The 24,186-nt window shown below is 40.0% G+C and overlaps 1 protein-coding gene across 2 annotated transcripts; it reads left to right on the top strand.

The window, feature by feature from the left end:
• On the top strand, nt 1-24,186 carry HACL2 (2-hydroxyacyl-CoA lyase 2). 2 transcript variants are annotated; one of them, XM_015889494.3, is made up of 16 exons: nt 1-163; nt 3,867-4,033; nt 4,314-4,515; nt 4,600-4,727; nt 4,982-5,120; nt 8,788-8,899; nt 15,915-16,014; nt 16,411-16,508; nt 16,815-16,951; nt 17,113-17,247; nt 17,435-17,549; nt 17,698-17,867; nt 19,076-19,146; nt 19,341-19,412; nt 21,784-21,889; nt 23,016-24,186. In XM_015889494.3, the coding sequence occupies exons 2-16, from the start codon at nt 3,908-3,910 to the stop codon at nt 23,192-23,194; spliced, it is 1,890 nt and encodes a 629-aa protein (XP_015744980.1). In that variant the 5' UTR covers nt 1-163; nt 3,867-3,907; the 3' UTR covers nt 23,195-24,186. The 2 variants fall into 2 exon arrangements, with proteins under 2 accessions (XP_015744980.1, XP_007436507.1); XM_007436445.3 differs by lacking the exon at nt 1-163 and adding an exon at nt 172-590.

The following is a 24,186-nucleotide window of genomic DNA, read 5'->3' on the forward strand; positions in this document are numbered from 1 at the left end:
CCGGCCACCTCAGCGGCCGCTCGGAGCAGGAGGCTCTGAGTCGCGATATCGGCCAAGCATCGCCTGACGCCGCGGCGAGCGACGCTTTGCTTACGCTGCGTGAGGTCGTCTCTCCGCCCTTTGAAGCGGGAACGTTGCTGGGCAGCAGGTCCAGAGAGTGAAGGTCGGGGCTGGTTTGGGGCCTTGCGGTCACTCCCGCGGGGGGGCCGGGCGTCGCTTGGTGTTTATTTCTCCACTCGGGCCCGGAGACACCTGGATTCAGAGGGGCCTGTTGCTGCGCTGTAGTCTGGGCGAGAGAGCCCGGCCTGAGAAGAGCCCACAGCCGGCCTTCCAGAGGCGGGGAAACGGCGCGCGGAACCGCCCGGGCGCCACCGGTCTGCTCCTGAAGCGATGAGTGGCAGCAGCGGCTGCCAGTCGCGCTGCCAGTTCTTCCCGCACGCTTTGTCGCCGGCGGGTCGAAAGGGGCGTGCGCCGGAGGAGGCGACGCCGGCCTCACATTTTTACCCAGGCCTCGAGCCCGGCCGCCAGCACCCGTCCCTCCGTCGGCCGGCCCGTGTCTGCTTTCTCCAGCCTCCGTCGTTCCCGGCTCGGTAAGCTGGAGGCCCCGAAAGTCGCTCGTTTCTTCACAATGGGGTGCCCGAGCCAAAGCGGGAGGGTGGAAGGAAAGCCAGCCTTGGACTTACGTGGTCGGCTTGGCAGACTTCTAGAAGTATGAACTCCACTGGTCGCAGTGGAATTTGCACCCGAGTGAACGTACTCTGCCCGCTTGGGGCCTGCGATCTGGGCGCCTTTCCATTCCTGCGGCAGTAGGGCTGCCGCTCTTTGCAGAGGCGCATGATGCCAACTGGCTTCCCTGCCTCTCACAATCCCGGAGCTTTTCCACCAGACACGATGTTCCCTGCAAGACTGGGCGGAGAAATGCAGAGTGGATCGATCTTACAAGATGAACTTCTAGACAGGCAGCCAATTTCTGCTTGAAAATCGAGGGGGAAGTGAGAGAATGTAGGATGAGCTTTATTTTGGGAATATTGACATGCATCCCCACATAGTTCCTTAATCAGAATGGGTTTAGGCACTCAGTGCCAGTGGCCACCATCCACTGACAAATCAAGTTCTTTTCACAGATAAATTGATTACTGCTGTATAAGTGATAATTTATAAACATGTATTGGAGAACACAAACTTTTAATTCTAGATTTGCTGTATAGGAAGTGTAGTTGAAGGATACAGTATTTTCATTCTGAGAAGTTTGTTATGTTTTGTCATTTACCTACCCCTGATCACCACTGATCTGGGCTGCTGTAACACACTTTATTTGCCTTTGGAGATGACCTGGAGGCTACAGCTGGTACAAAATGCAGTGACTTGACTCTTAGTGGGACAACTCTGATAGGCCAGGTATTGATATTTTAATCTTGGGGGAGCAAGAGAAGAAAAGAAGGATTAGAGACCAGATTTCCCCTCCCCCCAGTTTTTGAAACCTAAAATAAGTGTAAAATATGGATTTGTGATACTATTTTCTTAAGATTAAGGAGAAATGCTGTTAATAAACTGAGGGACTAGCACTAACTCATTTTATGTCTATTAAACATTTTTTGAGTTCTGAATAATATGAGTTGAAATTAAAAAGCATTAAGAAATGTTTCAAATTTGGTATATCTAAGTAAGCGTAATACTTTTGCTTATATGATTTATCCAATACTGTTTTTATAATTATATATAAATGAATAAAGGATGTCCTGGAGGAAATGTTTAAAGTTCCTATAGTGTTTTGTTTTATATTTTTACTAGGTTTGCTACCAAAAATGTAATGATGTACAGTATTAATTTGTTCTAAAAATAAATAAGGCGGATTCATGGCGGAAAAAGTTATGGATGACTATACTGCATCCAGTATCAGAAGCAGAAAGCCTTTCAAGGTTAATTGTGTCTCTTGAGGGTTTCACATATTGGGTTAGCCACTCTAGAAACAAAATGCTGATCGAGCTAAGTCAGGGATTGCACCTAAGAAAAAAGTGGGTCTCCTCCACATGCAGCATTTGCACCAATTTGGCACTGACACCCTGCTTCTGTCTTCTTGCAACATTACAGGTAGTCCTTGCTTAACAACCACAATAGGGAGCAGAAAATTGGTCGTTAAGCAGGGTGGTCGTTAAGCGAGTCACTGTGACTAGACCTGATTTTACAACCATTTTTACAACAGGCGTTAAGTGAATTACTGCAGTCGTTAAGTGAATTACATGGTTGTTAAGCGAATATAGCTCCCCCAATGGACTTTTTTTTGCTGGAATTTGCTTAACAACCACGTGATTCACTTAACAACCACAGCGATTCACTTAATGACTCTTGTAAAAAAGCTTGCAAATTGCAATCATGTGACCGCGGGGGGTGGGGTGATGGTTTGTGATGGTCGTAAGTGCGAGTACAGGTTGTAAATCACTTTTTCTGAGGCTGTTGTAACTTCGAACTGTTGTAAAATGAATAGTTGTTAAGCGAGGACTACCTGTAACTTTCTTGGATTGCCAAGCCAGTTTTCTTTTGGTTTTTCTCTGATGCAACTGAAATTGCAAAACTTCCATTTTGCAGATTGTGAACTTGGATCTCTACGAGGCTTGGGAGTTGGCCATTTTCTCATTATTGCTATCGTAAATCTTTATCATTTTAGAAAAGCTTGACTTTCCCTAGATAAGCAGGATGTACCATATTTCTGCCTCACCCTGCCTTCCAGAGTCTGAGCTCAAGTAAGCCATTACTCTTCCCTCCCTACCTCAACACATAGACTATACTGCAGTCCATAATAATTTCCTAGTGCTTAGAGAAAATTGAATAGAATGGAATATCAACCATCAAAGATTGAACAGGTTATTTCAAACTGAGTATGTTAAATTTTGCTTTGCTGTACAGTGTATCTGAAGCTTCTGGCACTGTTCTGTGGAGTCCTTGGAGTTCTCTGAGCTTGGTTGTTTTCTTGCAGACATTTCACTACCGGTCTAGGTAACATTTTCAGTGCTAGAAGGGAGTGGGGTTTGCTCTCTGTTTATATACAGTAGTTTGCCCTGTCAGTGTTGGTGGGGGAGTTGTTTTTTCCTTAGTAGTTCTTAGGCTGTTGTTTACTGCTTGATTGTTTGTCTGAGTTGGTAGTTCTTTGATTAGGGTATTGTTTACTGCTTGATTGGTTGCCTGGTGTTAATCCCTGCTTACCTGGGTGTTGATTGCTGGCAAGGAGGTGTTCTGGTCTTTTTGTTTCCTTTTTATTGTCTCTTTTGAATTGTGTGTAGATGTTGTTCATCTCTGTGTGCCTGTTGATGGCTGACTTGTCTGAATACCAAGCTTCCAGGAATTCCCTTGAGTTTTTGGATTTAGCTTGGTCGAAGTTGCTGACAGTTTCCCAGTTGAAATTATGGTTAATTCAGACTTAACCATAATTTCAACTGGGAAACTGTCAGCATCTTAGACCAAGTTTCTTCACCTCCTGCTCTCTGACTAAGAATGCCACCTTTGCTTTACTGCCTTCACAAATGCATGCTGCTTCCTTTCCTAGGTCCATGTTATTTCTACTTTCCCTACAGTATTCCTCTGTGACTTTAGCTCAGCAAGTCATGCCAGAAGTTCACTTCCCAACCATTTTCAGCACAATACAGTATATCTTAGACAAAATGTTGGCTAAATTGCATTTTAATAGCATTATTTTATTATACAGTATTTATATTTGCTTATTGTATTTTTCTTTGTCTATAATCAGAATAGCATGTGGAATAAACTACCACTTTAATGTTCGTATGGATTAAAAATCTGCTGCGTGGGTGATAAATGCCTGAAACATATAGGTAATGGAATACCCCTTCTGTGTCTGTCTTCCTTTTCAGAACTGGAGTGTGTCCCTAGCTGATGCTGAATAAATCTCAACATGGTGGTTGAAACCTTAGGCCTGGGAAGCTCCTCAGCATGGCTGCTGGCACTACTGGGAACTTTCACAGTGACTGTTCTTGGGATAGCACACAAACTGGGGCTGATTTATCATTTCTGGCATCAGGTAAGGCCATTTTAGAACAGAGTTGTAAAAGATAACAACCGGAATCATATGTATCCAGTGCATCCTCAGTGGAGGCTGTATTCTTGGAAAAATTGTTCAGATGATGAAACATTTTTAGCAGGTAGCTTTCAAGAGATAATAAAGATTTAAAACTACACCTAGTCTTTATATGCCTGCAGCTCATTCCTCTGGCTCTATATTAGAGGAAATTGTGGCCACCAGTTTTTTGTTGTATGAATTCTGTGAAATAGCACCAAAAAGCGTCTTTCATCTTTTCTAGGTGGACCCTAAAAGTACTCGGCATGGTGGGGAGACAGTGGCAGAGGTGCTGAAAGCTCATGGTGTGCGCTACTTGTTCACGCTGGTGGGTGGACACATCTCCCCCATTTTGGTGGCCAGTGAGAAACTGGGCATTCGTGTTGTGGATACAAGGCATGAGGCGACTGCTGTATTTGCAGCAGATGCAGTGGCCAGGCTCTCAGGTATTTGATTTGTACCACTTCGTTTTCTGTGGGAGGACACTATGTGATACTATGACATTATGTCTGCGGGTTTTTTTGTTGCAGGAATAGTGGGAGTTGCTGCAGTGACAGCAGGGCCTGGAGTAACAAATACAGTGACAGCTGTGAAAAATGCCCAGATGGCAGAGTCTCCTGTGTTGCTGATTGGAGGGGCAACAGCCACATTGCAGAAGGTAGGCTATTCCAGCCACTGGCCCGAAAGTTTGAAGGAGAACAGAGGCACAGTTTGCTAATACTGCTGATCTGTTTTGTTAGGTACATTGGTTTGCTCCCTCAACCTGAATTAGCTTTCCTGTAGCATCTGTGTGGTGAACAAGCCACTTTTTGTAAATATCTGTGTACCTGAGGGCAAAATCAACTGTTTCTATGTGGGGCTATGAGTGTAAGATTTCACTTTCACTTTTCTCTCCATTCTTCCTCTTCTCAGGGCCGAGGAGCTCTCCAAGATATTGACCAATTATCTCTATTCAAGCCACTCTGCAAATTCTGTGTTTCAGTGAAGACTGTCAGAGATATTGCTCCGGTGCTGCGAAAAGCAATTGCTGTTGCCCAGTGTAACACTCCAGGTATGCCTTTGTGCCACTGATGTGGAACTAATCTGGCCCATTTGCTCATAATTACAATTTCTGAGTAGAGGAGTAGCTTGGTAGGAGCTACTGCTGGAATTAGCTACTTCCATCCCATTTATTAGGATGTTTGACTTAGGTCTCGTCTTTGCTTTTTTACCTATATCCACATATCATCTTGGAAATAGGAAATCTTTCACTTGGGATGGTGCCATTGTTACATACAAGCTAAAGCAAAAATAGAATTTCAAGAGCTCAGGAAGTTACTCTTCAGAACTTACTCATAGCAACTTGGAGACACTTTGAAGAGGCATGTCCTTTATTGTAGTGTAACACTTTTTATTCCTAAATAGTATCTGCCCCCAGCAGTGTGTTTGCCCAACATTTGAAAAAGAACCAGGTCTGGGGATAGCAGCACACCTTTCACACATCTCCTTGGTTCTTAATCTCCCCACATAAGCTTTGGAACTAGCCAGTCAAACAGGTCCGGAGAAGTTATTTGTGTCTGTGGGAGGAGACTGCTTTTCTTCTCCCTTTTTTAAATTATTTTTTTTATCCTGCCTTTATTATTTTTATAAATGACTCAAGGTGGTGAACATACCTAATACTCCTTTCTCCTCCTATTTTCCCCACAACAACCACCATGTGAGGTGACTTGGGCTAAGAGAGTGACTAGCCCAAAGTCACCCAGCTGGCTTTCCTGCCTAAGGCGGGACTAGAACTCACACTTTCCTGGTTTCTAGCCTGGTTCCTTAAGCACTAAACCAAACTGGCTCTCTTTGAAGTTCAGTTTCAACATAATCTTCCCTCCTGGATTCAGCATCTTTATGCCATGCGCTAGAAGATCAGATACAAGGAAATACCATGGCTACTTAGCAAAGAATTCCCACAGATACTCAAAACTAACATTTCTAAAATAGGGAACACAGACCCAGATGGCAGCAGGGAAGCTGGTTGGCTTGAATGGGAGTAAGAGTTTTTAGTTTAGTTTTAGCTTAGTTTATGTTAAGTTATGGAGGGTTTTATCAGTTTGGATGGGTAGTTTTGGGGATTGTTTTGTTTTATGAGAGACCATTTTCATTTCTGGGAAACTGCTGGGGTGACTATGGTTGCTTTGGTGGAGCTGCTGTTAGAGGCTATTCAGACTGTGCTGCTGCTGGAAGCTGCTGAGTCTCCTGCATTACCTCTGAAGATTCTTAGCCATTTTTTAGGCTTTCTCAGACTTTCCAGTTGAGATTTGGTGGCAGCCTGCAGGAGCTGCAGCAGCTGGCCTGGTGGCCAGAATGATGAGCTTCTTCTCACGATGTGGGAGGAATCAAGGCCATTGGGGTTATGGTGCTGGTATCAGTGCTACTCATATGATTAGTAGTGCATTTTTACTGTGGCCACCATTTTTAATCTTGTGCTGGGTGGAGTGCAGTGCTGATTATTAACCATTATTACAAGCTTTGTTGTGACCACCAGACATTTCTGGACTCTGCTGAATCTGCTGTGGTGTTGGAGAGTGAGGAGTAGCAAAGCAGCAGTGGTAGATGGCCTCTGTGGCTAGACCTTTTTGATGGATACTCTGTCATCTTGCTTCCCCTAGGCCTGTGCCAGTATCATGGCAGAACTGTAGCTGTTCCTAATTGTATATTTTGGGAACTGATTTTATTGGACTGGCCTGAAGATCTCTGCAAAAGTTTCTGTTTCAGAGGTGGCTGGGTGTGAATGCTTATGTGCTCACTTAGGCCAAGGGATAAGCTAGGGATCTTTGGGATAAGCTAGGGATAAGCTAGGGATCCCTTGGTATATTGACCACCTTGCAGCTTCCTAGAATCCCTTTCTCAGCTTCTGGATGTGGTTGCTGGCTTGGTGGTGGAGACACCCCTATCTGTTGATACTGGGAACTTCAGCCTCCATATAGAGGGGGTTGAGTCTAATAGAGTCTGGGAGTTCACGGTCTCCATGATAACCATAGGCATAGGACAAGCTTCTAATAAGGACAAGCTTCATAGGACAAGATTCTAATCCACAGTTATGGATTAGACACACTGTTTTACAGTGTTCTACTCCTTCCCTCAGTAGCCAGTTCCAGTCAGTGATGACTGGGAAGAAAAGACTAGTGCAGTGGTTGCTCTCTTGTGGCAGAGGTTGGTTTTCTCTCCACCCCCTGCTCTATTATTTAACATCTACATGAAGCTGCTGCAGGAGGTCATCTGACATTTCAGGGTCTGGTATCATTAGTATGCTGATTATACCCAGCTATATGTTGCGACCCTGGGCCATACTGGAGATGCTCTCATTGTCCTGTCCTGGTGTCTCTCCCAGGCTGTAAGGGTCGGAATGTGACAGAACAGGCTGAAATTGAACCCTGGTAAGACATAACTGTTATTTGTACATTGGAGTTTCTTCATGTCCCCATTGGACAGAATTGTACTGCTCCTGAGGAAGAAGATATGCAACTAAGGGGTCCTCCTGGACTCACAGCTCCTGCTGGATCAGCAGGTAGAGGCTGTGGCCAGGGAGGCCTTTGCTCAGTTGACCACAGTGGACCTGATCACTTTGGCTTATGCCCTCATCACACCTGATTAGATTACTGCAATGTGCTGTTCATGGGGCTGTCTTTAATGATCACCTGCAGCTTCAGTTGGTACAAAATGCAGTGGCTTGGGTTCTTGCCAATAGGCACATATTACACCTGTTCAGGCCCTGCATGGGCTCCATATCAGTTTCTGTGTGCAATTTTAAGTTCTGGTTTTAATCTTTAAAGCCTTTTATAGCTTGGCACCAAGTTACCTGCAGGACTGCGTCTCCCTAGTAGAGTTGGCCTGACTACTTTGTGCTGGGAGAAGCAGCTGGCTATCCCCATTTTCAAGAGGCTGGAGGGAGTCAAAGCCCAGAAGGGTGGTTTTTCTGTGATGGTGTCGACTCTTTGGGAATGGCAGCCTTTTGGAGGTTCAGCTGGCCCTGCCATTATCTGGCTTCCAGAAAAAGCTGAAATCACAGTTTTTCCAAATACTGTTTTTGTGGGGATTTGAGTATTTATAATATTCTAGTGGATGTTGTCAAATGGAAGGCAGACCCCAAAGTTTTAGCAGTTTTGCAATAAGAATGGTCATAATCTTGGCAGGGAAGTATGGTTCTTACCTAAAGCTTTTTGAAGATAAAAGGTATTCCATCTTTGAGAAGAGGCTTACCAATAGGATTATATGGAAAAACAATGTGGTTATAAATATCTTGTTTGTCTGACAGCAAACAAGGTATATATTATTGTTTGACCCATTAATAGCTTTATTTAGTCATCTTGCTTCACAGAGGATATTAAAATAGCATTTTCTGTATTAACAGTAACCTTGAGGGTTACTGCTTATAATTGGGGGAAAAAAATCAAATATCCCATAAGTGATAATTTAGAATATGTGACAACTGGTAAATTGTTTAAGAGAGTTAGAATGAAGACAGCAAAACAATTGTCTCAGAGAAAGACTCTCTGGGGGAGATGGGCAGCATATACATTTAATTAATAAATAAATAAATAAATAAAATAAGGCTGAATATTTTTCTAGCATGTTGAAATGATAAAATGTAAGACACAATAATGCCATATAAAATATTGTTATTCATTTAACTACAGAATTTTCTTTGAAGTTTTAATTTTTAATAAAACCTTTTGTTAATCTTACAGGCCCTGTGTTTGTGGAGTTTCCTTTGGATGTTCTGTATCCTTATCATTTGGTTGAGAGAGAGCTATTTAGGAATGCTCCTTCCAAGAGCCTGAAAGGAAAGGCGATGAACTGGTGAGTAGTGAATTGATCTCCCTTCCCCAGCAGTAAAGGTATTAATTGATCAGCTGGCTCAAAGAAAGCTCAGTGGTAAGTTGTTGTAGAACAGAAAACCAAGGGGGAGCATTGGATGCTACTATGGAATACTTTTTGTCACATATAGTATATGTATATATACATACATATACACATACATACATATACACATACACATACACATACACACACATAAACATACACACACCGTTTCTGATAATTTCTGGATTGTTTTGTTTCTGATTGTCCAGGGAAAGTATGAAAAAGGACTAAGATAGTTCCAGGTATCCTAGGTTATTTTTCTTAGATTTTTTAAAAAATTTGATTTTCCTGGAAACCTCTCTAGGCTAAAATAATTATAACATCTAAAAGCTTTCTGTTCCTAACCCTTCCTTTTTATAGGACAATTTCTAAATTTGGCCGAGTATTTCAGCAACTTTTTACAAAGTTGTTTATAGCATCCTTCTGTTTTGATTTATCTGTTTAGAGGTTATGAGGTACTGCATTGCCGTGGCTTCATCTTGTTGATATGGTTCATCACTTAAGTTTGTTGGGTGAATATGGCCTTTCACTAAAGGGGAATTTTTCAATAAGGATGCAAAAGTTTAGGCATCTCTGAGCAAAGTTTATGTTTCAATTAATCCCTAAATGAATATAAGCTGACAGAACCATCTCACAGTGCATACTTAAATACAACATATTTCTCCAAATTTGAATGCATACTTACTGTTCATATGCAGTTGTTTACAGATTCAAAATAAAAAACAGGGTATATGGCAGGTGCAAAACTTTCAGTCAGTACACACTTTCTTTGGCAGAAATAATAGGTTCTGCATGTTTCCAGCTCTTCTTGCTTTTGGAATTTTTTCCCACTGTTCCATGCAAGGCTCTTCTTCTTTTTTATAAATCTTCTTTGAGTTAATCTTGAGTCCTGAAAACTGCATTGGCACATCCATACAGTTTTCTTAGCAACATTTTCAGAAATGGTTTGCCATTACCTTCTTCCTAGGGCTGAGGCAGAATGACTGGTCCAGAGTCACACCTCTGTTTTCCATGCCTAAGGACTAAAACTCAGGTTTCTTGTTAAGTCCTTATGACTTAACTACTAGATGGAGTTGGCTCCACAAAGTTTTCTAACTCAGAAATATGCCTTCTAACAGGCATTGCATGTTTATGATCTCCCCACAACGGTATGTCAGCTTTTCATCAGTATGTAAGGCTGAGGACTATGGAGGCCATTTCAAACCCTGAAGCTGAAAGAAGGCCGCATGTTTCATCAATATATCAGTCTGGAACATACCTTCAAAACAACCATAAAATTGTTACAGAAAAAAAAAAAAAGGTTTTGGAATGGCCTTCCAGTGTTTAAAATGTAAAGTGGAGGTTTTGTGGATTGGGAATGGATTGATTGTGCACATGATTGCCATTTGTGACCTCCAGCTGGCTTCCCCATTGACTTTGCTTGTCAGAAGCTGGCAGTAAAGGTTGCAAATGGCAATCACATGACTGCAGGATGCTGTGATGTAATTGCGAGCTGGTTGCCAAACACCTGAATCGCAATCATGTGACTGCGAGGATGTTGTGACACCCAAACTGCAAGGACCTGTCGTAAGTCCTCCTTGTTCAGTGCCATTGTAACTTTGAATGGTCGCTGAATGAATGGATGTTAAGCAAGGATTATCTGTAGATTCATTCTTATAGAACAATCAGATATAGGCAGTCCTCACTTAGCGCCTCCCACTTGGTTGTTAAGTGAATCAGTCGCTAAATGTAATTGGAATTGTGCTTATGATCTTACTTCAGCTTTCCTTTGCATTACACACTGGTGAAGGTCATAAATACGAGGATTAGTCAAAAAGTTATTTTCATCACTGTTGTAACTGTGAACAGTTGCTAAATGAGGCAGTCGCTATAGGAGGACTACCTTTATGTTATCTGGGGATTTTCTTAGACTTGATGCTATATGAAGAAAACTGATTGGCCCAGAAAAGTGCAGCATTTTAGATCCAAAGCCAAAAAGGTACTTAGAGTGGGTGAGGAAGCACTTTTGGCACCTACTTAACTCAAAGACATGTTTTCCTGGGATCACATGGTGATTGTGTGAGCCCAAGAAAATTTGCAGCTTTAAGGAGCCACTACCAGCTCTAAAGCAACTTTTGATGCAAACAGCTGCATATTCTTGAATGGCAAGTGACAAGGAATGCTATTTATCAGTTTGGGCTAATGTGCCAGCCACAGCTATTGGAAATAATTAGTGCTAATCAGTAAACCACTTTTTAATTATCTATAAATTAGATTTTTGTGGTCTGTTCTAAGGTGAGCTACAGGTAGGCTAGATCCAAAATTCCAATAGGTGCAAAAGCTGAGCATGCAACAACTATTTTGTTCCAGTTGCAATGGGATCCAGTTAATTTCCAGATAGTTTTTAGGGTGCTGGTTGTTACTCTATATCTTTAAACCAGGAGTGGGCGGTGTTGTGAGCACCAAAGGCACTTTCACTTTGCTAGATTCATGTAATAAATAATTCTTAGCTTGATATAATTTATATACTTCCTAAGTCTTGCAAAAAATAATTATTGCTATCTTATTACTGTTGATTCTCTTCTTTAGACCAAGGATTTGTTGTTTGGCCTTATACGATCTCTGCATTCTGATTTTATGTTTCATAACCTAAAAAAATTCTAAAATTCTTTTACTGAGAATCTGTCCCTGCTGTTTAACAATGGACTTGACTGCTTCTGTCCCAACAGAATATTTAAATAGGTTGTTTCTCTGAAAACTTAAACCACTGTGTACATTGTCTCTCTGAGCATTGTTATTTGGCAATGGCAAAACATTTGCAGGCTTTCCAGGTGGGGTGAGATCACCTAAAATTGGGCATTTTATGTTATGTAAACTTACTCAAGCACATTGACAGAACAACAATCAAAACAGTGGTTAATAATAGGGAAAATATCCCCAATTCCCTGTGGCATGAAATGTATCTTACCACACAAATATTCTAAAGATTGGAACTAAGTAAAGCAGTACACAGTTTATAGCACATAATTGTGTTAATATCTTCCAATGGATAACAAGTTGAGCTGTATACTATACCTGTATAACTCTCAGATAAAAACTTTGTGTGCGTATGTGTGTTCCTCTTTATAGCAGGAGGTGCTGGCCTATACATACAACATATACACACATGCATTCTCTTTTTCTGTATGTATGTGTGCATGTATGTACTGTATGTATAATTCATTGAACAGCTAGTTCTACACTCCATAGATTCCTGTCATTCTTCATGTTGCTACTGAAGTTTTCTTTAGCATGTTATGTTTGGTATTTGCTTTGAAATGCCACCAATTTTCCATGAATGTTGCCCCTTTCCACACATGCGGAGAGCCATATCAACTTGTTCTCAGTAGGAATTTATAAAGGGGGAGTGTTTTAATCAAAATCTTTCTCATCTCAAACACATATTTAAAATTACCTTTCTTACCTCTTCCATTTCCTCCTTTCCACTCAAGTTCCTCGTACTCAGCTTATGTTCAAAATGTTGCAGGGGATAGAATAATTATGAAAAAGAAGAGACAGCCTCATGCCAAAAATAAAAGTAAGCCAGTAAAGGACAGGTGTGATGTCTATAGCATATGGCAACCCATCGAGCAGCTTTCAGGATGTTTTGGTGAGGCTTCTTTCTCTTCCCCTGTCCCCTCCAGCCAAGAGATCCAGCAATTTTTTAAAAAAATAATATTTTATTGAAATTTTAAAATTACAAAGTTAAAAGTTAGAGATGAAAAAGAAAATGGAAAATACAAATTATAAAGAAAAGGAAAAGAAAACGTGAGATAAAGTAAAAGAAAAAGAAGAAAGACATGAAAAATAGATAGCTTCCAATCTATCTCTAGTCTTAAGAATAATAAGTGTGTCATAGGTGCTAGTTTTTAATGCATTAAGTAGGAATAATTCTTTGTCAAAACATATCCCATTACATTTATAATCTAATCTTCAAATCCCCATGTAAGCTTCGCCCCGCCTGCATTTTGCAAATAGTCCATCAATGGTTTCCATTCCTTAAGGTAATAATTATTTGATTTTTCTTTTAATAAACAAGTCAGTTTATCATTTTCTGCCATTTCCATCAGTTTTAGCAACCATTCTTGTATTGTTGGTAGTGTCTGGGTTTTCCAAAATTGTGCATTCAAAAGTCTTGCTGCGGTAATCATGTATTGAGTAATTCTGATAAGATGCTTTCCGATTTGAAAGTCCATTATCCCCAACAGAAATAATTCTGGTTTAAATGGAACCTGTATTTGTCGTATGCTCTGCATCAAAGATTATATTTGAGTCCAAAATTTCTTTGCAATTTTACATGTTCACCACATATGGTAGAATGACCCTTCTTGTTGGTTACATTTCCAACAAACATATATCTTTGATAATCTTTGGGGCATCATATACCATCGATACAACATTTTATAAAAGTTTTCTTTCAAATTATAACATAAAGTAAATTTTAATCCCTTAGACCACATATTTTCCCATTGCTGCATATGTATATTATGTCCAATATTTTTTGCCCATTTAATCATGCATTCTTTAACTTGTTCTTCAACCATTTCTTCTCTCAACAATAATTTATACATTTTTGCTATTAAGTGCTCATCTGTTTCACATAGTTGAATTTCAAATTCCGATTTATTCTGTTCGAATCCACATTCTTTTTTATCAATCTTGAATTTTTCTTTATATTGCATATAAGAAAGCCATTGAAAAGTATGTCCTTCTAAAACCAATTGCTCTTTTGATTTGATTTTATATTCTCCTTGTTCTTTTTCTAATAAGTCTTTATATCTCATCCATTTATTTTTATCTCTTGTTTCAGTTCTATAAAATGCTTCTTGTATAGAAGTCCACATCGGCATCTTAGGGCATAAAAGTGGTCTGCATTTAGTCCAAACTTTTAATAAAGACCTTCTAATATAGTGGTTTTTAAAGTCCACATTAACTTTGACTTTATCATACCACAAATATCTGTGCCATCCAAATCTCAAATTATAACCTCCCAAATTTAATAGTTTTTCATTTCTCAAGGTAATCCATTCTTTAAGCCATACTAAACAGCAAGCTACATAGTACAATTTCAAATCAAGAAGACCCAGACCACCTCTTTCTTTCACATCTTGCAAAACTTTATATTTTATTCTTGGTTTTTTCCCTTGCCATATAAACTTAGAAATGTCGCATTGCCATTGTTTAAAGGGTGCTTCTGAAGTCAATATTGGAATTATCTGGAAAAGATATAAGATTCGCGGCAAAATATTCATTTTAATCACTGATATTCTTCCTAATAATGACAATTGTAACTTTTCCCATCGGTCTAAATCTTTTTTAATATCTGTCCAGAGTGGAACATAATTATTCTGAAATAAACCAGCATTCTTAGATGTCAAATATACTCCCAGGTATTTTATTTTTTTCTCTATTGTAAATCCAGTTAGTTCATTCAGTTTCTTCTGTTGATGAAAATCCATATTTTTAGTTAAAACCATTGTTTTTTGTATGTTTACTTTGAACCCTGCTAGCGACCCAAAGTCTCTCAATTTTTCCATTAACGATTCGACCCCCTCCAGTGGGTTTTCTAAAGTAATGACTAGGTCATCAGCAAAGGCTCTTAACGTATATTCTTCTTTTTTAACTCTTATTCCCAAAATGTTGTCATCTTGTCTAATATCTCTAAGTAATACTTCTAAAACTAATATAAATAATAATGGAGACAAGGGGCATCCTTGTCTCGTACCTTTTTGAATTTCACATGGTTTAGTAAAGTCTCCGTTAATAATTATTTTTGCGGTTTGTGGTATATATATTGATTTAATCCATTTAACAAAGTTTTCCCCAAATTTCATAGAATCCAAAACTTTAAACATAAAGGGCCAATTTCAATTGTCAAAGGCTTTTTCAGCATCCAAAAATATCAAAGCTGCTTGTTTTTCATAATGTTGTTCCAGGTATTCTAATATATCCAAGACATTTCAGATATTATCTCTAATTTGTCTTTTTGGTAAAAATCCTGCTTGATCCTGATGGATAAATTTTATAAGAATATTCTTCATTCTTTCCGCTAAAATAGTTGTAAATATCTTATAATCATTGTTCAATAGAGATATTGGTCTATAATTCTTTGTCGAGGTCAAATCCTGTTGATTTTTTGGAATCAAGGTAATATGGGCTTCTTTCCAAGTTTCTGGCATTACACCTGTATCCAAAATTGAATTCATAGTCATTTGTAAAGGAAGACAAAGCTCTTCCTCAAAATATTTATAATAAGCCGCTGATAAACCATCTGGGCCAGAGGCTTTTCCAGATTCCAGATTTTCTTAAAGGCAGTTGACATTTCTTCTAATGTGATGGGATCATTAAGTAATTTTCTCTGTTGATCAGTGAGAATAGGTAATTTTTGTTTAGACAAATATTTGTCAATATCATCTGAATGAACATCTTGTTTTTTATATAATGATGAGTAATAACAAAAAAAGGCCTCTTGAATGCCTGCATTATCCATTAAAGTCTTCCCCTCGTGTTGTATTTTAGAAATAAATCTTTTCTGTCTGTTTACGCAATTTATAAGCTAGCCATCTACCTGATTTATTCGCAGATTCAAAATATTTCTGTTTCGTAAATTTCAGTTGAGTTTCTAATTCCTGTATCATTAACATTGACATTTGTTTTTGTAAAAATTTAATTTGTGTATTCAAAATCTCATCCAATGGAAGGAGATCCAGCAATTTGTTGATCCAGTTTTTTATATTATATTGACACAAGGAGGGCTGTACTAATTTATCATTTACTGTCATTAAGGACTTGAACATTTTTGGTAGTTGATAAGCACGACAAATTTTGCAATAAAAAACCATGGGATTCTTCAGCCACATCCTCTTGTACCTTGCAGCCATAACAATGGCAGTGGCTTTGCTTCAGTGGCTGTATTCTCTCTGTTGTCTACTAGGTATCTGTGCAGTTATCTGAGAAACCTGTTTGCTGGAGCATGGGAAGTACAAGACTTTTCACCCTTACCAGTGAAAATGCCAGAAGCCACAGAGGCACAGGTGAGACTTTAGGAAGATAAACCTTTTTTAAGTAAAACTTTCCAGATTCCAGCCAAGCTCAGCAAAGTCAAAGAGGGGATGTTGAAAGCCTTATTTGTTAATATTTTGTTCTGCTTGTCATACACATGTTATCTGCTTGTATGTTCTGCTTTCCTACCACTCTGGCACTTAATGTCTTCTTTGAGATGGCAAGCTAATATTGCCTTTAAAAGGGAGTGAACTTAAGGCTGAAAAATATGGTGCCCACTATTATCAGTAAAGCCCTGGATTGTTACCACATTCATTGCCCCCATTATGTATGATTGCATCCCCACAACCCTTAATACTGGTTAGGTTGCTGCTCTAAAGCATTAGTTTTTGCCATGAACAACTTTTCCTGGATATACTAATATGCAGGTGCAGCAGTGTGTGGAGCTCATCAGCAGGGCTAGAAAGCCAATCATACTGCTCGGCAGTCAAGTGACCCTTCCTCCAATCTCAGCAGACAAGCTCAGGTAAGATGTGCCGCCTGCCCTAGCATTGGGATTCCCTTCTGTAGTTTGCCTGTGTAAACAGTACCATTGATGAGAGAGGCTACTACTGACCCTGAGGCACAATATCCTTGCTCAATAGAATTAATCCATCAATGGGAAACAGGAACTACAGGATCTGTGTCAAGCATGCTTTCAGATGAATAGATAGAAGTGGGGGAGAAGAGATAATAAAGATATGGATCAGGTTGCATTGTTGCTTGCTGTCAGTAGGTCATTGCTGTTGCAGTCTCAGCAGTGAGCTTTTCCTCCTTCTGCATATTCTTACAGAGAAGCTTTAGAAGAACTGGGGATTCCATGCTTCCTGGGAGGCATGGCCCGTGGCATGCTGGGAAAGAATAGTCCACTACACATTCGTCAGAACCGGCGTGAGGCACTCAAGGAGGCAGATGTGGTTATTCTGGCAGGTAGCTGGGCTGAGTTTGTGCTGGTCTCTTGCTGAAGAGGACCTTCCAGAAAACATTGAGCCAGTTTTGGGGAATTTGGAGGTTTGCAGATATTTCTGTTGGTATATAAGATGACTGTCTAACAATTGTCCTCCGTTTGTATCTTCTGTTTTCCTTTTCAGGCACAGTCTGTGATTTCCGCCTGTCATATGGGCGTGCCTTGAGTAAGTGCAGCAAAATCATTGCTGTCAACAGGAATCGGGAGCAACTGTTTAAAAATGCACATATTCACTGGACACCCTATATAACCATAAATGGTGAGGAGCTTGTTTAAGGCAACAATATGAGAGTTGTGAGGAACATTTCCTAGGGATATGGTGTGGGTGAGAAAAGAGAAGATAATAAAAAGATCATGCTTAATGGCATGCATTGTTGATATCAGTGATCTGAGGAAGAGGGTGCATTCAAAGAGGCTGCATACCTCCTTCAATTCTGTTTACACAGGGGATGCTGCATTGTTCCTCGTGTTCTTAAGCCAAAAGCTGAAAGGCTACTCATGTCCTCAGGATTGGGTAATGAGTCTGAAGGAGTCTGACCACAGGAAGGAGAAAGCAAACAGGTAATAATAAATGCTACTCTCTGTACACGTCCATATGTAGTGCAAGGCTTGCAGATACTTCTCATTTGCTCTACCCTTGAATAATACTTCAATATGTAGAAATTAAGGCTGGCTACCGGTATGTCTCAAATCAGATTTTGATTCCCAGAGAGAAGGCAGAAGAACCAACAGAGCAGCATCTTAACCCTCTGAAGCTCTTGCATCATGTAGATTACTTGCTTCCTGAAGACAGTCTACTAGTTGCAGATGGAGGTGACTTTGTAGCAAGCGCTGCCTATATTATGAAGCCAAGGGGTCCTCTGTCTTGGCTGGATCCAGGTATGAGCTAAGCATTGTTGGGAACATTTCTAAGGTGTTCTGGGGCTAAAGCAGGAGTCTAGACTTAATCGTTTTTCATGAATGTTGGGTGGGGTGATACTTTACAACACACCCTTCCATGTCATGCTCAGCTGCGTTTGAGGCAGCAGAAATGCTCCATCCCAGAAAGGTATTGTTGGCCTCCCAAATGTGCATCCAGTTCTTTTGGTCCCCCAGGGAGTATGGGATGAAGTTTGGGCTCTTTGTCTTTCCTGCATTGCCACAGTGACAAAAGAAATAGACCACACAAAAGAAACGTTATACCAGAGTGCCAGCCAATAACCATAGTCCTCAAATTCTTCTTTGCCTGAATACTGTGAGTAGTATAAAATAAACTGCTAAACTTTCTTCAGCAATCTTCATCAATTCTACAAGCTGTTCCAGTACTCTTCTCCCTTCATATCTTTCATCATATCTTCACCAGTTCAAGAAGTTGTATTTTCTTTGTTAGTAAAACTGGTATCCACAAATTCATATTTTTATTCAATTTTTTATCAGGATGACCCATGCAATAAAATAATCAAAATTATGCATGCTTTTGTGTCCAGTTGTAATGCATTCATTTCTTCAAGAAAGGGTTTTCAGTCCTGAAATATTTTTGAAGAGAAGGGTAACAACTACAAAAAACTATTCTGTCTTGAGGGTTCCTCCAGACGTTATGCAGAATCTCTCCTTATGGACAGATTAAAAATAAGCTTCTGAGACCCTTAGTATACCTGCTTAAATAATAGTTAGGTTCAGAGTTTATGCTCGGCTAAAATATGATTCATTTGGTTTTGGCTTAGTGTGATATGAGAACTCAAACACTCTAGTTTATAAACGCTTAAATTTATAAACTAGGATTTATGGCTTGATTAAACTGTGGGTAAAACAGGCCAGGCTTTAGTCCAATATATAAATTCCAGTATGCATCTTGTCCTGCTATAAAGACATGAACTAGTTTGTTGATTTGTTTATTTATTTGTATCCTTCCTTTCTGTGTTCTGTGTAACATATCCATGGTGACAGTTATTAAGAAACCTGAAAAACAGTTATATGAAAAAGCAAACCATCATAAAGAGATGAAATCCACTTCTTTTCAGAAAGCCAGGGAATTACCATTCAGGAATCAGTACACACAACCTGTGTGGTCTCTTTAATCATGAATTCTCCGCTTCATCTCATTTCAGGGGCTTTTGGAACGTTGGGAGTTGGGGGTGGATTTGCCTTAGGAGCCAAACTCTGCAGGCCAGACTCAGAGGTTAGTGTGTCTGTGTGTGTTCGTTACATTTATGTAGCTGCCCATCTCACAAAGGGACTTGTAGAGGGAAGCTAAGAGTGGAAACTTAATCATGGGAAAGCAAATAAGGGGCTAGGATGTTTTGAGGCTTTGTTTTACTGCATCTTTGTCTAGTTCTTTGTCTAATTCTTCCATCTTTTTTGAATTGTTAACAGGTATGGATCTTATATGGAGATGGCTCTCTTGGATTCAGCATCATGGAATTTGATACTTTTGTGCGACACAAGGTAACTATCAGCTCACCCAGTTTCTAAGGATGCTGCATACTCTCAGTTTCTATAGAAGTGAGTGCAGAAGCCAGACAAGATGTTGGAATTATGCCAGTTTTACAAAGATATCATTTCAGGGTTTATTTGTAACTTCTAGTCTGTAGGTCTTGATTAGCAGCTGCTTTGCTATTTCCAGTGGGGAGCAGTCCCCTTCTTCCATCTCTTCTCAGGTCCCCTTCAGCAAATTTAGCCAATCACCTTTCCTCTTCATCAAATTCTCCGCACATTTCTCAAGCTATTCAAGATATATGCCAATGTGGACTTGCACATTTTCTAAACCTGCCTGGAGGATTGCTGGAACAAGAAGTATGCAAGTGATAGCTATAATCTCTTGGGAGAGAGAACAGGGATAGAGGAGTTGGAGGAATTTATGAGACAGCTAGCCTTTTTTTTTTTAAGGTGGAGTTGGAGTAGTAGATGAGGATTGGAATTATGATGCTGATTGGGAGAATGAAATTAATGAAACTATGTTGCGGTATGTGTGCGCCTGGCTAGTCCTACTGAGTTGGGCCCCCAGAAGTGTAGTGCACCTAGCAGTCAGTTCTGGTGGGATGTATTGTAGACTAGAGCTAGTGATGACAGAACTGGGAATAGGATCATTGGAACCTCTGGGGTGATAGAGATCAAGAGGGTTTCCAAAGGATGCTTGGGGAGTTGACAATTTGGTGGACAATTCTGTCTTATCCTGGTTGAGCAGTGGAACATAGAGACAGGTAGAGTGCCGAATGAGTTGGTTTGTATAAGGCTTCTTCCTCCTTGCTAGTCCCAGATGGCTTTTTAGTTTTCTGAGAAGCTGAGGGAAATAAAGCAAGATGCCTATAATGGAAAAGATGCCTAGAATTCTGGAAACCAGAAGTTTTACCATGTTGTGAATTGAGGGGCACTGTTTTATAGTGGCTCTGCTTCTACCTGAGGGGCTGGTTCTGGTCATTTGAAACCATGATATCTCCCACATAGGATGCAATCAGGGATCTTCCCCATGCTGTTTAACATACATGAAACAGCTGGGGAAGTCACTGATCAGTTCAGGGTGAAGGGTCTCCAGTATGCTGATGACACGATTATACATAATCACCTTGGAGATGCCATGGAAGTCTTGAGCCATATCTAGAGGCTTTGAAGATATGGATAGAATGAAACAAGCTCAGACTAAATCCCACCAGGATGGTACTGATAACACTGGTCCCAGTAGAAACTCTCAACAGTGTCATGTTCTCCCTAAAGGATGTGGTGCGTGACTTGAACTTCCTCCCACACTCTTGGCTCCTGCTTAAGTAGTAGGTCAAAGCCACAGCTAAGCAGCTTTTAGCCAGTGTCAGCTGCATGCCACTTGCAACCCTACTTAAACCAGGAAGCCCTGGCATCAGTAGATCAAGCACTGATCACTGGTCAATTGTACTACAGCAATGTGTATGTGGGGTTATCTTTGAAAATCAATTGCAGCTGATATAAAACATAGCTGGATTACTCACAAGACAATCTGTAGAATGATACAGTATTGAGGTTAATGCATTAGCTGCCAGAAGGCCTCCAGGCCCAAATCAAATGACTCCAGGCTAGTCATTACCTTTAAAGCCATATGTGGTAACAGCACTGGGATACATCATGCAATGCCTTTCCAGAATTGAATTTTCCTGGCTGGTCTGGTCATTTAGGGAGGGCCTGCTGAAAGTCTCCCCATCTCAAGAGATACATGGGGTATGAACAAGACAGTAGGCCTTTCTCCACTTTGTAGAGAACTCTCCCTCCAGAAGTATGTGGGGCCTCCACCTTATTTACATTCTGCAAACAAGTTAAATCTGGATGATTCCAGCATGCCTTTATCCTCAGCTGATTGACTGAGGGCACTTTCCTTGGGTTTTGCGTTCTATTTTATTCTTTTCCATGGCATTTTGTTGCATGCTGCCAAGAGTCCTTCAGGACTGGGTTCAGTTATAAACACAGTCAAATAAATGAAGAATGAACAGAACAGAATAGAATAGAATTTACTCCCTCCTTTAATTGCTCAAACATGCAGTTGAGATGGAGAGAAACGTATATACTGAAAGGGAAGGATAGGTCTCTCTTCTTCCTTCTTGACTGTTTCTTTTGGAGAAAGAAACATTAAGGCCAGTTTGGGTGACAGGGAATTCTTCAACCTTATTTATTATCATAGCACAGCAAAGGGTCAGTAACTTTTCTTTTCCTTCTCTCTTGCAACTAGGCCTCTTAGCAGTGGCTTTATTATAATTTTTTGACCCAATAAATACTGGTGTAGTTGGTCTGTTAGTGTGCCACTTAATGGCAACAAGAGATTTCTCAGTTTAACATGGTTGTTCCACTCTTTCAGACCCCTGTTATTGCCCTTGTGGGGAATGATGCCTGCTGGACTCAAATCTCCCGGGAGCAACTTCCTTTGTTGGGTAGCAATGTCGCCTGTGCTCTGGATTATTTAGGTGAGTTAATAGCCTGCATAATTTCAGATGTCTTGTACTACCAAGAAATACAGGTGGGGTGGAGGCAAAAGAGCCTGGGCTCACAGGGAAGGCCAGCAAAAGAGCATTTAGTTCAGCCTCTTGGCTTGCAACAAATTCTGCTTGTGTCGCAAATTTCTGATCCAATTTCAAATGGAACTGCTCCCCTGGTAAGTACACCCATTGGACCAAAACTAGAACAAATACCAGAATCTCAGATTCCCAGGCTGGCATCACTTATACTGTGTATTTTGTCCAAGTTAGTAAAAATCTCTAAGCATCTACAAAGATAAGCTTCTGCTTTCCATCCTGTAATATAGAGAGTATGTGTAGCTTCACCAATACCCTTCTTGTTTGGAGTATTTACAGATATAATATAAAAACTGAATCTGGTACGGGTAGTCCTTGCTTAGCAACCACAATTGGGACCGATAATTCCATTGCTAAGTGCCGCAGTTGCTAAGCAGAAAATCATGTGACTGAAGGGTTTATGACACTTCCCATTTGGTCGTTAAGCAAAACATCACGACAAGAAGTTATGATTTTAGGTCTGGATTCTCCGTTAACTCTGCTTGTCACAAGCTGGTTGGGAAGCACATGAATGGCGATTACGTGACATGGGATGCTGTGATGATTGTAAATGCATACCAATTGCAAAGTGCCTGAATGGTGATCATGTGACCATCATTGGTTGTAAATGGTGATCATGTGACCGCGATGGCCATAAATGCAAGGATTGGGTGCAAAGCTGTTTTTTTTGTACACCATCATAACTTCGGTCACTAAATGAAGCAGTTGGTAAGCAAGGACTACCTGTATTCAGTTTCTTCCCCCTTCCATGTATCATGTATCATGCATGTCTTTTTAAAAAAAACCAATTCCTTCCTCCTTTTCTTTTTCAGTGCTTAAAACCTCTAAGTGAAAGTTAGATTTTATGACATTATTGTGGCTAGACACTTAAAGCTGACCTGCTGCAGTAGCAAAGCTTGCTGGAGGGGGGTTGCCAAGCTTGGTTCCCAGTCTGAACTTTTAGAGAGGAGGTTCCCTGCGTGATTGGCATGAAGCATGCTTTCTCCCTTGTTGATGAGTGATATTTTTTTTCCTGCAGATTACCATGTGGTGGCGGAAGGCTTAGGAGGGAAAGGTTTCCTGCTCACACGCCAGAATGAGGACCAAATGGATGACCTCATCCGGACAGCACAATCCAAATGCAGGAGTGGACAACCCATCCTTCTCAATGCACTGATTGGGAAAACAACCTTCCGTGAAGGCTCTATTTCTATCTAGGAACTAGGCTGTAGCTGCAGTACCTGGGGTCTGCATAGGGAGTAGCAAACCTCTGTTTCGCATGAAGGCACCGGCTCTGTTGAATTGCCCTTAAGTTAGGGGTTGGGTCACCCAGAGAGCCAGAATCACTAGCTGGTAAGTTTCTTGAGGCCTTCTGGTAATGCCCATTTTCTCTACTGTCTCACTTTGCTTCAGCCCACTGCTTTTGTTGGCTAAATCACTTTAATGTGGTGGCTCTTCCCTTTTTGTTAACATGGTGTGTTTAACTTGGTAACACTCACTGATTGATCTTGACCTGCCACAGTCAGAAAACATGAATAGCTCAAACAGAAAAGGCACTGGAAGGTAAGGAAGAAATATTAAGACGCTGAAATTTAATTATTTCTTTTTGCATTGTGGCAAAAATCTGTTTCTCAGGAGAATATGAAATACTAGAAAGTATATTCATAAAAATAGAATGATAGTGCAAATATAATCCAAATCAAAATACTTTGTGGTAAATAGTAATACAAATGTCTGACCATATATTCAAAGAAATATATTAAAGCTATTAAGTTGTAACTTAAAATATGTCAAATTACTTTTTGAAGAAGTTTACCTGAAAAAATTTAAATGTAATTGTCAAAGCAGGTTAAATGAACAAAATAATCAGTTTTGTTTTCTCATTTGAATTATTATTTATTAAATCTATGTGAGTAAATATATTTATGATTTTAAGTTTTTTTTAAAAATGGATAACAGACAAGATTTGAGTTAGTGATTGTGTTAGACATTTCTTGTTACATATATTTTGCATATTTTGAAGTTTTGTAGCTGTTAATGTCCAAAGTATTTTGAGAACTTGCTCAACTGAAATAATTTAATATGCAACTTGATATTAGATTATATTCGTAGTTTATCTGGATTCTATTAATTATATATATATATTTGCAGTGCGCTTTAGGACTTTATTCAATATGAATTGGACATCAAATAAAATCCAATTTAACATC

The sequence above is a fragment of the Python bivittatus genome, unplaced genomic scaffold (genome assembly GCF_059951505.1).
Source record: "Python bivittatus isolate LINGU-HERP-01145 unplaced genomic scaffold, Pbiv_v1 ctg000220_np1212, whole genome shotgun sequence".
Taxonomy (NCBI): Eukaryota; Metazoa; Chordata; class Lepidosauria; order Squamata; family Pythonidae; genus Python; species Python bivittatus.